The 13,253-nt window shown below is 36.2% G+C and overlaps 1 protein-coding gene across 4 annotated transcripts in view; it reads left to right on the top strand.

The window, feature by feature from the left end:
- Nucleotides 1-9,828: 9,828 nt before the first annotated feature.
- Nucleotides 9,829-13,253, top strand: part of LIPI (lipase I) — a 64,624-nt gene continuing 61,199 nt past the window's right edge. For all 4 annotated transcript variants that reach the window (XM_020992961.2, XM_020992960.2, XM_020992962.2 and 1 more), the window contains exon 1: nucleotides 9,829-9,999. In XM_020992961.2, the coding sequence (XP_020848620.1) occupies nucleotides 9,891-9,999 (109 nt within the window). In that variant the 5' untranslated portion in view covers nucleotides 9,829-9,890. The remainder of the gene's footprint in view (nucleotides 10,000-13,253) is intronic.

Below are 13,253 nucleotides of genomic sequence, written 5' to 3'. Positions count from 1 at the left end.
TTTAAATTAAGCCCTCACTCAGGTAAGGCATTCCTTTTACTTTTTTGCAATTGCCTTTCTATAGTATTCAGCATAGCAGCAGGGAAAACAACAGAAAGAAATTATATTATCAAAGTACCTCACACACCTTTGTACTTTTACGACATTTAAATATTTGTTACAAGGGATGGCTCACTGGATGGGGAAGGTGGAAAAGGATATATTCAAAAATGAAATTTATATTCTTCTTATGCTCTTCTTTTCTTTCCTCAAACTTCAGACACAATTCCTAACCCTCTCCTACACATATCTCAGCAGAAGTCCTCTCCTCATACAAAACTGAGAAATACAGGTTTAAGACCGCCCAAGATAGAAGATCAGAGGAAATAGTGCAGGCCAACACACTTTCACAACTACTCTCTAAAGACAAGGAAAACACACCAAACACAATCTTGATAGGGAATCCAAGGAAAAATCAGTGAGTCATCTTTTCAGCCTTGGTCAGCTTAGAGAGATGGAGAGAGAGACATCTATAGACACGAAAGATGGGGTCCTCCTGTCAGAGTACTCCATGGAGCTTGCCAGTTCAAAAATTGAACTGGAGCTCAGGACTGTGTACTAAGACAAGAAAGGTTGTGAGATATAGCACAGAGGTTCCTAAAGCTGGGTAAAGAACAGGACCAGGTGCCAACTGGAAGCTCTGACTCATACCCCAGAGTTGGGTCACAAATCAAGTGACCACTGAGGTCTAGACCTGTTCCTGTATATTGTGCAAAGGGTAAGAACAAAACTGACATTCAGCCCTGTGCTCGATCTGAAGCCTACTATGGAATAACCAGGGCAGGGAGCTCAGACCAAGGGAAAGCCTGTTGTGAACTTGCACCTTTCAGCTGGTTGTTTGTTGGTAGACAGGTCCACTAGCAGTCAGCTAGAACGTTAAACAGGGCCAAACACACAGTTGTGTTCCACAAACCCAAATTGATGTCAGCATCTTGCAAAGATCAGGCCAGGGCAGTAATCAGACCACTTTGGATCTACTGAAAGTTTTTAGATTACTAGCCTGAGCTTCCCCTGAAATCCTTGAAGAAGACAAGATTAAATACTCAGAGAAAACAGCAGCAGAACCCATTGCAAAATATTAATAGATACAGAAAAAGGGTTTCACAGCATACAAGACCCTTTCCTGTTAAAAACAAAACAAAACTAGAAAACTTAGGGATAAATGAATCTTTCCTTGAGATAAGTAGACTCTATCTAAAATCAAGTACCAGAATTATATGTAATGAAGATAGTCTAGAGTCCTTTTCAGTAAGATTAAGAGTAAAGCAAGCATGTCTAAAGAAATGGCAAATATCTGAACAAGACAAGAAAAAGAAATTGAGAGCATAAGTAAAGGCAAAGAGAAAATACAATCAATACTTGTTGCAGATGACATGATGTTTTGCTTAGAAAACACTACAAGTTAATTGAAACAATAACTTCAGCAATGTTGTAGCATATAAAATAAACCCACATAAATAATTAGCTTTTCTGTATATTACCAACAAAACTCAGCATTAAGATAAAAGTATTTCATTAAAATAACTTCAGAATGTGTAAAATACATGGGAGTCAACACCTGACAGGATATATAGAAACTCTATGAATATAAATATAAAACACTCTTTACACAAATAAGGATAGATCTAAATCATCAGAAGAATATTCATCGCTCACAGGTAGACTGAGCCCATCAAAATTAGTTTACTTTCCAATTCCATAACAAACTACTAAAACATTCTTTTATAGACCTAGAAAAAATAATAGCAAAATTAATCCAAAGGAAAATAATCTCAAGGGAAATGATGGAAAAAAATAGTGGAAGAAAGATGGCCTATCAGTCTGAGACCTAAAACTATACTTTGTTATTATCTAACCATCTGAGTCATGTCTGACTCTTTGCGACACCAGTTGGAGTTTTCTTGGCAAAGATACCAAAGTAGTTTGCCATTTACTTTTTCTAGCTCATTTTACAGATAAGGAAACTAAGGCAAACAGGTCAAGTGATTTGCCCAGGGTTAAACAGCCAGTAAATGCCTGAGAGCGGATTTGAACTCAGGTCTTCCTGACTCCAGGGCTGACACTCTATCCATTGTGCCACCTAGCTGCACCTTGCCTTCACATTCTTTGACACTGATTAACAAATAGGCCAATGAGTAAAACAGATGAAGTACAAGGTATATCAAAGTAGATAAGTGCAGTAGCCCAATGTTTGATAAATCTAAATAGCACAGCTACTCACGAGAGAGAGAGAGAGAGAGAGAGAGAGAGAGAGAGAGAGAGAGAGAGAGAGAGAGAGAGAGAGAGAAACCTACTTTGAAAAACTTGGTGTGAACCAATATTTTACACTATGTAGCAAGATAAGCTCCACGATTCAGACACAAAGGGTGGTGTCATAAATAAGTTAGAGGAGCAAAGAGCAAAGAAGAAAGTACATTTTAAATATGTGGATAGGGAAAGAATTAACAATGAGACAAGCAATAGAGAAAATCACAGAATATAAAATGGATAATTTTAGTTATATAAAATTTAAAAGTTTTTGTACAAACAAAACTTATACAGCTAAAATTAAAAGAGTAGCAAGCCAAATCAACAAGAATTTATTAAATACTATGTGGCAGGTATTACACTAAATGCCAGGGATATAAAGAAGGGTAAAAACAGTGCTTGCCCTGAAAGAATGCATAATGCAAAGAGGAGACAACATATAGACAACTACATGCAAACATGATACATGCAAGATAAATTGGAATTAACTGCAGAAGCAATAAGAAACCCCAGGAAGGGGTTCTTATAAAAGGTCAGAATTCAGCTGAAGAAGGAAAACAGGGAAGCCAGGAGGCAGAGATGCAGGAGGAGGAGCATTCCAGGTATAGAGAACACCACTAAAAATGCCAATGGTGGGAGATGGAGTGTATTGTACAAGGAATAGCAAGGAGGTCGTTGTCACTGTATCTCAGAGAGTACATGTAAGGAAATAAGTATAAGAACAGAAAAGTAGGAAGGAACTAGGTTATCAAGGGTTTTAAAAGCCAAAAAGAGAATTTTATATTTAATTAGACTCTCTATTACCTCCAGGAGGTAAGCAATTCAGGAAAAAAAATATATTTTAATATGAGGGCTGATAAAGGCCTCATTTCCAAGATATATAGAAAATTGCTTCAAATTTATAAGAATAAGCCATTTTCCCAATTGATAAATGTTCAAAGTATGTAAACAAGAAGTTTTCAGAGGAAGACACTCAAACTATTATTAGTCTTAGGAAAAAATGCTACAAGCTACTAATAATAAGAGAAATGAAAATAAAAACAACCTTGAGGTTTTTATCTCATGCCCATTTTATTGGCAAAGTTGACCCAAAAGAAGGAAAAATTAAAGACTTTAGAACACTGATCCACACAATGACCAACCATAATTCCAGAGGGCCTATGATGAAACATACTACTCACATTCTAATGGAGAGGTTATAGACTCAGGGTGAAGATTGAAGCATTTGTTTTTGGGAAATGGCCAAATTGTTTTGCTTGACCATGTATTTCTTCCAAGATTTTTTATTTATGTATTTTTAATAGGGGAGGGGATATGAGAGACAGAGTGAAATTTAATTTTTATAATTAAAATGCAATTTACATCATTTTTAAAGTGAATGTTATTCATTATGAGCTCTCTTTTCTGCCTTACTCTGTATTTAAGAACAACTTGATATCATCTCCCATTCTTTCTTCCATCTGATGAAGAGATGGCCTCAATGCAGCCAGCCTCTTAATTGATAGCCCTTCTCCCAATCCTGGAACAGATTCCTCCCATATTCTCTCTTACTCTGCTTCTCTATCTCTGTCTCTGTCTCTCTATCTGTCTGTCTGTCTCTCTTTCTCACTACCACTAGCAACAACTGTCAGCCAAAAGACAGCAATACACAGGTGGGAGATGAAACTAGAAATCTAGTAGAGGTAACAGCAAAGAACCAGACAAAAGGAATGATGGCTCTCACTTGGTGACAGACTGCCTACAGGAGAATTAGTGCTTCTTTTCTGTGGCTACATGACAACATAGGAGGGTATATGAAAGGAGGGTAGGGTGGGAAGCAGGGAGATTGAGAAGAGTGTACTTCTCCAAGGTCAAATCAAGGGCTAGCACTGGAGGAAAGGTAGCTTCTGTTGTCTCAGAATGAGAAGAGCCTGCAGGAGAGTGGGTGAAGAGGAGGGGGAGGAAATTGAAATGGGGATGGGAAAGGAAGGAAGCCTTACTCTGGAGGTAGAGGAGGAGTCCAGTAATGAATTCTCCTATGTAGGAAGAGAAACGGTCAGTGAATAGAGATGAGCTTCTTACACTAAACAAGGTGTGGAGTATTTCATACTTGAAAAATCTACTTATTCTACATCAGGAGAGGGGGGAGTTGGAACCCATGCAGGCATCTGGTACCTGGAAGAGTGGGAAAGCATGGACATAGGCAGGAGTTCAACAGGTAAATGTAGGGGAAAAGTTCAATAAGAGAGGCTATAGATCAGTTGGAGGTGGGGGGAGGTGTGAGATACCACGGAATAATGTTCTCTTTAACACCTGCAATAATTGGTGTTATTCTGAAAGTGACGTATGATGGAAAGGGGGAATCTATAGGATATACCCTACCAGCCAGTGGCAGAAAGCACTAAAAGTGGAGACCCTAGAGTGGAAAACCTTGGAAACATTGATCGCATGAAGAATAGACTGAAGAGAGACCATATAATTATGGGAATCAATCAGAGAATTAGAGTCTAAACAAAAAGAGATGAATAATGAAGAGTGAGAGAAATCCTCTCAGTACACAACTGAAATTTAAAAACTAAAGAGCAGAATTAGCTAGGAGAGGATGAGGCTTTCTGCTTGACTAAGAGCAAGGAAGAGGGGGAAGGAATATATAACCAGAGAAAAACAGCAGAGAAAAAGGAACTCATAAGCAAAACCCTAAAGGGAAAGAAGTAACACCTGAGAAGAGGAGCTCAAAGGCGAAGGGAAAAAAGTCAATGGGGACAGCACTACCTTAAATTATTGAAGGAACTGAAGGAACATAATACTATGTTTATGGCAAAAAGGGGGGGATCATAACTTGAAAAAATTCTAGAGTCAGGTGAAAATATAAACCAGAAAGAAATATAAACCCTCTCTTAATTTTAAGTGTGGGTGATTTAAACAATCCAATAAAATGAAAAGATGTGATTTTACTACTTTTTCTTGTTTTTATCAAAGTATTTAATTCTCCCACTTTTCCCCCTTTCACCTAGTCAAGTAAAATCTTCTTCTTTCTTCTGCTCCTTATCAGTTTGTTTTTTATTAGCTTTTAAAATTTCATTTTCTGTGCTTTTTTAAATCCTCTCAGTTTTATTTTATATATGCCTTTGTTTTATTTTTTGTTTGTTTCTTGTAAGTAATAGACTTTTTTTGTTTTCTTATCCAATTCTCCACAGGAATTCCTTCCCCGAATGTTGGTTGTGAGAGCAGGACTGATTATCTACTGGTCATTACAACTACTGCCACCTGAGTTCCCAGGTCTTCTGTGCCTAATGTGCAGACCACTTAAATTATAAATTACTGATGTTGATAAAAGTCCATTTTTCTCTCCACTTCCTTTTTCACACTCTAATGAATATGAAGGAAAATAGCAAAATAGATAAAGGTTATGATGGAGAGAAATACTTAATTAACAGCCGTAATAGACCTGTAGTGAGGAAGACCTAAATCCAAATCTAGCTGTAGACACTTATGAGCTAAATGATTCTGGGTTACCTAATCTTTCTCAGCCTCAGTTTCCTCATTTATAAAATAGTTGTAATAATAGTGCCTGCTTCCAGGGGTTGTTATGAGGATAGGATGAAATAATATTTGGAAAGTGTTTTGCAAACCTTAAAGCACTATCCAAATGCTAATTACCAATATTAAATTTCTTAATTGTAAGTTATTCTCTCAGTAATGACTCACAAGCCTCTCAAGGTAATACTTTTTTACAATCTTTCCTGTTAGAAAGATGACAATGGTCTGAGCATCTTAGTAACTAATCTTCACTCTACTTTTTACTAGCAGAATTTCTGTAAAATGTTTGGATAGGCTTTTCTCTCCCTGTCTATAAAATGAAAAAGAATAGACAATGATATCCACATTCTCATATCTAAAACTTAATATGCGCATTGCAGTTTTCCTCTTTCCTTCCTCTCTCCACAGTAGTTATTGTACACCTGGGCTTTAGGGGTGGTGAGGGAGAGTCCTTATCCATTTCCTCTCTTCTCATTACTTCCCTTAAGAGAATTGGGATTTGCTTTGTGTCTTCAGTATTTATTGTAAATAGGGCAATTGGAATTAAGTTTGTGTCTGAACATATTGCAAATGTTTAACTACATATCCATTAATGATTATAAAACTTTACTCTTGCTGTCTATTTGTCTGTCTCTTTTGACCTGGTAATGATTGTAGCTTGATAATTACACATGACAATCTTCGTGTTCCAAGGCAGAAAGAAGCAATTCAAGCAGACGAATCTGCAGCACTCCCACTCAGTAGTTTATCTATTGAACAACCATGCTGTTTCCTGATGCAGACCACATAAACCTGTGAATACTAACAAATCCATCAGTAGTGACTATAAAAAATAATCATTGATTATTATATATAGTGCATATATTGGAAATGGTAGTCACATAGGGATTAGCAATTTGAATACAGAGTGAAAACAAATGAAACTACCAATCCTTAAAATTTCTGTAGCATTTACCTAGGATCAGGGAACTTAGAAAGAATGTTAGAAATTACGTAGACCCCCCCTAATTATACAAATTATACTTGAAAGGAAATTGACTTCTTATGGTAGCACAGGTGGTGGAAGCAATATTTAAACCTAGGTCTGCTTCAGTCTAATCAGTCAATGAACAGCATTTATTTCTGACCACTGCCACCCCCAATCTGCCCTCCTTTCTATCAGTCTCTCTCTTCCCCCCACCCTTTTTTAACCTCTTTCCCTCTAAGTCCCTATAGGCTAAGATAGACTTCAATACCCAACTGATTGTGTATGTCATTCCCTCTTTGAGCCAATTACAGTGAGAGTAGGGTTCAAGTGATGCCTCCCACCCTCTCTCCCATCTTCACCTCTGCTGTAATATGTCTTTTGTGCTTCTTCATGTGAGATAATTTACTCCATTCTACCTCTCCCTTCCTTGTGTACCCAGTGTACTCCTCTTTCTCATCCCTTAATTATTTTTATATTGTTTCCTCAAATTCACCTTATACCTATACCCATGTATACTCCTTCTGAGCCTGGCTATGACATCTTGTCATACAATTGGCTGCTTACGACTCATACTCAAATTAAGCAGAACGAATGCTGCTTTTGGTCTTTCTCCTCACACAGTAAACTCTATTGATAAGGGCAGGTGTAAAACTACTTTTTCCTAATTCTAGCCTCATTTTTTCATTGTGATATACATTGGAGATAAACCCTATTGGTGACTTTTGACTAAGTGATATAAGCTAGTATACTGCTACTATACTAAGGGATTATTTTGAATTGTCATTTGAATCACAAATAACAGAGACCATGAGACCTTATAATTTATGGGGTATATAGTTTATGGGAGATCATACAACACCCTTTCATTATGTTAATATGATAATAATATCCTTATAAAGGGGAATTAATGTGAGATGTGAATTGGTGGGAGATGTGATTTAATAAGAGATGTGACACAATTTTCAAAAGGGGGGTTAAGAATTTTACATGTAAAAATAGCATTGATAATTGTGAAGAAGGTAAAATTATTCTCTTATTTGAAGCATTTACCTGAAAATTTTAAGAGAGACAAAGACTCATTTTCCGATTCAGGCCCTCATGATATAACAATTGAAATTCTCTGAAGTTTTAGGTGAGTTATGTGATGATTCTTCTTATAGCTCTATTTTACTATTTGATTTAATTTTAGTTTGAGTATAGTATTAACCTCCCTCTTTTTATGAAGAGTGCCCTAAATGAGGCCTAAATTAAGCCCTAAATGAACATAGATAGACAGTTTCTTAAATCTAGGTTGTCTATAGATTTGGTGAATAGATAGATTAAGAAGATTTTATCATTTAGCAGCATATAATTTAAAAGAATAAAGTAATCATGTTTATGAGGTTTTTCAAAAGGTTAAATTTTCCTTTCTAGCACAAAGAGAGATTGGCCAGAGTTCATGTCCCCCTTTTTGGCAGCTGGAGAAAAAGTTAACCTGAGGTTAAGTGCCTCTTTCCAGTCTGAGTCAACTCCTTTTTTTCTTAAATGAGAATCTAACTTGAGTAATGGAATATTCTAAGGATGATGGGGTGTGACTGCCAACCATAGCCACAAGTTGTTCTTTCCCAGTATACTTTAGGTACTGCCCGCAGGGAGACTTCTGGGATGAGATTAAGAAAGTCTGTGAGAAACTAACTAGTCAGATTACGTGCCTTGTCCAACTGAATTATGTTTGAAACAAATTTTGTCACTTTCTTTATTCCTCTTTTTGTTATAAAAACCAGCTCTGTAAATCACTTTTTGTCTTTGACCTCTGAGAACCTGGGTGACCTGATTTGGTATGCTAATGTTAGCTCTACAAATTAAATCATAGATGGCTCAGTAACTTTGGCCTCAGTTTCCTTTTTTATTTCAGATAATCAATTTTAACACCACCTGGAACAGTCCAGGCTTAACTACTTCCTAGCAACTATACAGCCAATCTCCCTTTGTCATATTACACTCATCTTCACAGACAGGCTGTAAAACAGAATCTACATTAAAGTCTTCTTGAAATACCTTTGGGTATCAGCTAGAGCTACTAGTGTCCTACAAACATAGAGTTTTGTGCATGTATAAACACATTTTATGCCAGAATCTACAAGACTTTTATATTATATGTTATTGGTAGTGCATTTCTGATAGAGAAATATAGGTATAAATAAATACAGATAAAAACATGGGAAAATGATATAGTAGAAGTGTACCAGATTTGGAATCAGATTTACCATGTTCACATTCCTGATCTTCCACTTACTACTTGTGTGATTTTGCGTAATTTACTCAACCTAGATCAGGCTGTTTTTTTTTAATCTATAAAATAGAATTGGACTAGATAACTTGTAAAGTCTCTCCCAGAACTAAACTTATCACCTCAGATAGGAGCCAGATTTGAAAAACTGATTAAGAAGGTAAGATACTTGATAATAAATACTGAGTCTAGAATGAGGCAGCAAGATGAGGCAGTGGATAGAGTGCTGGAATAGGATTCAGGAAAACCTGAGTTCAAGTCTTTACAATCCTTTAAGCCATGTAAATGCTAGTTATTGTTTCTTTATCTCTGATGTTAACAAAAATAAGAAAGTGTCTAGTAGTTTATCTTTTAAAATAATCCCAGGGTTTAAGATTAGTGATAAACATGAGAACTATCCTACAGGGACAAAGTGGAGGAGGTGAATTTTGCATCAGAGGAGGGCGATTTTACAATCAGAATAAGCACACACAGTTCTTCTGAATTCTACTATGCTTTTTCACTGTGCTGAATACCAGATGTGCCATAAGCTTCCAACATACTCAATCCTTGACTATTTTTGACATTCCATTCACTGAGGGTACAAGAAATAATTCAATTAGTTTCTATTTTTCTAAATCCTACATATCTGGCAAAGAATATGGCTTTGCAAAATGTTTGTGAACCACAAATTAAACTAAGGGAACAGAAAGTACCTCAACTTCTTAAGCAAAGGGGGAGGAGACTAGAGGGCAAAAAGTCAAACAACATTTCAGGGTTTTTTTTTTCTTACATGACAACCATTTCCTGCCACTCACTTTGCCTTTTTGAGAGAAATGTGACTCTCATGCCAGGGAAGAAGGTTGATCCATGAAGGAACATTTTTCCTTTATGAAACTGGATGCTTATTTTACTTTTCACCAATTCCAAATGTTGAAGTTATACATCTTGCTCAGTCTGATGTGCTGGACGAGTTCTGGTAAGGTATCTATTGGCAATTTATTTATACTTACACACACACTCAACATTTACGTAAAAAATGAGTTATCTATAATGTTTAGATAAAAGTAGTGAAAATGGTGGAAAATCTTCATATTTATCACTATTAAATTGCTGAATATAAATTTGGTTGCTATAACAAGAATCCATTTTACCATGAATTTAGACTTTAATGTTTTATTTCTTTTCCAGCATGAATCTTTAATGGAATGTATGTTTCTGTTAAACACCACAAAATACTGACCTTATGGTAAAGAAAAGTTACAAATTTAAGAGTTCTGACCATGAATAATTTTCATGTGAGTGATTGTGGTAGTCGGACACTTAGATGTATGATAAAATGTATTTTTTTCACAAGGATATAATCAACTTTCTAAAAATATGATCTACTTTTTTTATTCTTGTGTTTAAAATTTTAGGCATCGCTCACTCCCAATGAATGTTTGAATCTTATGGGATTTTTTTCATATTTTTTCACAATTATAAACTAAATGTTCTCTTTATCCACTGGCTTTTTTTTTATATTTTGCTCTTGGTTACTGTTCTTTGACTATTGCACATGTCTGACATCTCAAAGTGAAAAAATTTAACTTTCTCTTCTTATATGAAATTTCAATATACATGTCAAAATGTTAGCTATGATAATCAGGACTTCCTGATGTAACACCAGCTAAATACTAGTACCGAGTTTCTAATGTAACTGGTGGCAGTTGATGAAACAGTTTCATTCTAGCAAAATGGTAAATGAAACATAGTAACAGATGTTTTAAATATTAACAGTAACAATTAGGAACCAGTAGTGAGTGACATTTAATCACTACTCAGAGGATTAGCATTGTGAACAGCAAAAGATCACAGACAATTTTGGGGGATGGGAGGGATTAGTGTTCTAAAAAACAGAAGATAAGTCAACAGCTAATAATTCAAGGGAAAGAAATTAACAAGCCAGTCCACCTCCCCTCCTTCCCTCATCTTCTCTCTCCTTTATATTCAATATAATAATTGTAGTTAATATTTAAATAGTGCTTTACCAAAGTGCTCTCCCATGTAATACTTACAATGACCCTGTGAAGTAAATGATATTAGGATGAGGAATTGAGGCTAACAGAGGTTAAGTGACTTGCCCAGATTAAGACAGCAAGTGCCTGAAAGTAGGGTTATGTATATTTACTTACATCCTCTGGGAAAGAATCTCAGCTCTACACTTTACATTACCTTTGGAGAAAGACTCAATATTAACAATATTATAAACACAATCACTTATCAATTTAAACAAACATTTATTAAATGTCTATTATGTGCAAGGCACTGGTGCTGTGTATGGACCACACTCCTTGCAAAACAACAGAAAACAAACAAGGAATGTGCATTCTACTGGGGAGGTATGACATGTGCAAAGCTCAGTGAATACAAGATGTTTTGAGGAGAAAGAAAGTATAGACAGCTAAGAGTATGAGGCAAGGCTTCACTGAGGATGTGACAACAGAAATGAAGTAAACAATTCTCAGAGATAGAAAGGTAGGTTAGTATTATATAGGAAGGATGAGGCAGTTTGCAAATTTGAGGAGGCAAGCTATGGTATGCCAGTGGAAAAATAGGACATTTTAGCTGACACGAAACACAAGAAAGGGAGTTAGTATGAGTAAAGGTAGATTTGAACTAGACAGTGGAGAACCTTAAATGCCTAGTTAAGGAGCTTTTATTTTATTCTAAAGACAATAGGGGGCCTTTTGTGGCTTTTCAGGGCATAAAGTAGGAGGAATATATGGTTAGATTTGCATATTAGGAAGACTGGAAGCAAGAGAGATTAATTAGGAAACTACTGAAGCATTTCAACATAGATATGTTGAAGACTTGAAAGAAATGTGAACTGGGAAGTTATAGAATTAATGATTAAAAATCTTGCGTGTCTTGTGTATTTTTCTGCGATGATGATTAAGTTTAAAGTTGTTTACTCTGCTTTGGAAATGCCTTAAAATGAGACAATTAGACACAGTCCGACTTATCCTTATTAGTTATTGCTATGGGCATTGCAAAGTCAGAACAAGAAGTCTAAATTCCTATCTGTTCACTGCCTACCTTGTTTTGTTGTCCTGTAAGTTTTGTCTATTTTAAACACGTATTTTATACTTGTGTTACAGTTTTAGGGATAGAGTATTTTAAATATTTATTTACTCATTCTACTACCTGTATGCATGGTGCAGAAGCACTGTTTTAGAGGGCAGATATGATTTGTATAACTATTCTAAAATTGAGTAAGAAATATTGTTGTAGATACAATGGCACCATTTCACTGAGGAAACACTCAAGAGTTTTCAGGAATAAACATAGATGTCTGGGACAAGAATGGCTTAGATTTTGTAGGATGGGAGACTAACTGAGGAGGACTTCTCCATACATACACACACGTGTGTTATATATACATATATGTATGTATACGTATTATGAATAGGGGATGGGGGAACATATAGGTATGTGAATATATGCTCCAGAAACAAAGACTAAAAAAGAAAGAGAAAATGTTCAGCAAAAGTACATAGACATTTTTTTATGCATTCTGGGAAGATGGTGGAGTAAGTCATAAATTTCCAGGCTCTCCAGATTTTGTCCACAAATGACAGAAAATCACCGCAAAATGAATTTAGAGCAGAAAAAAATAAAGGGGTAAAGCAATTGTCCTCCTAAGACATCTTAAGAAGACCTCAGAAAAGACTCCAGGGCTGAAGTTTGGTCTGAGTGAAGTGTTAACATTTGTAGGCCGACTCCATTGAACAACAAATAGTGGACCCTGTGAGAAGCAGACTAGGCCTCAAAAAATTTCACCTCAACTTTCACATCATTCACTGCCTTTAGAAATTTCATCTCAGGAACTTTCACCTCACGAAATTTTACCTTACAAACTTTCATCTAAAGAACAGTAGAGAGGCAGATAGGTGGTGCAGTGGATAGAACACCAGTCCTGGAGTCAGGAGGACCTGAGTTCAAATCTGGTCTCAGACACATAATACTCACTAGGTGTGTGACTCTGGCTAAGTCATTTAACTCCAACTGCCTCACAAAAAAAAAAAAAGAACAGCAGGGGTTGAGTGAGGGGAGATTGAGGGGACCCCCTGCTATTTCCAGGAGTCAGGTCTAGTGGTGCTAACCAGACATAATCCCAGACTGTGGCTATGGGCAACAAGGAGCAAGCACAAGCCTGATGAGTGTGGGACCACAGGGAGCAAGAACATTTTT

This window comes from Phascolarctos cinereus, unplaced genomic scaffold (assembly GCF_003287225.1).
Source record: "Phascolarctos cinereus isolate Bilbo 61053 unplaced genomic scaffold, phaCin_HiC Scaffold_726;HRSCAF=1367, whole genome shotgun sequence".
NCBI classification, from domain to species: domain Eukaryota; kingdom Metazoa; phylum Chordata; class Mammalia; order Diprotodontia; family Phascolarctidae; genus Phascolarctos; species Phascolarctos cinereus.
The sequence above is the reverse complement of the archived record's forward strand: the minus strand, read 5'-3'. Positions and strand labels throughout refer to the sequence as shown.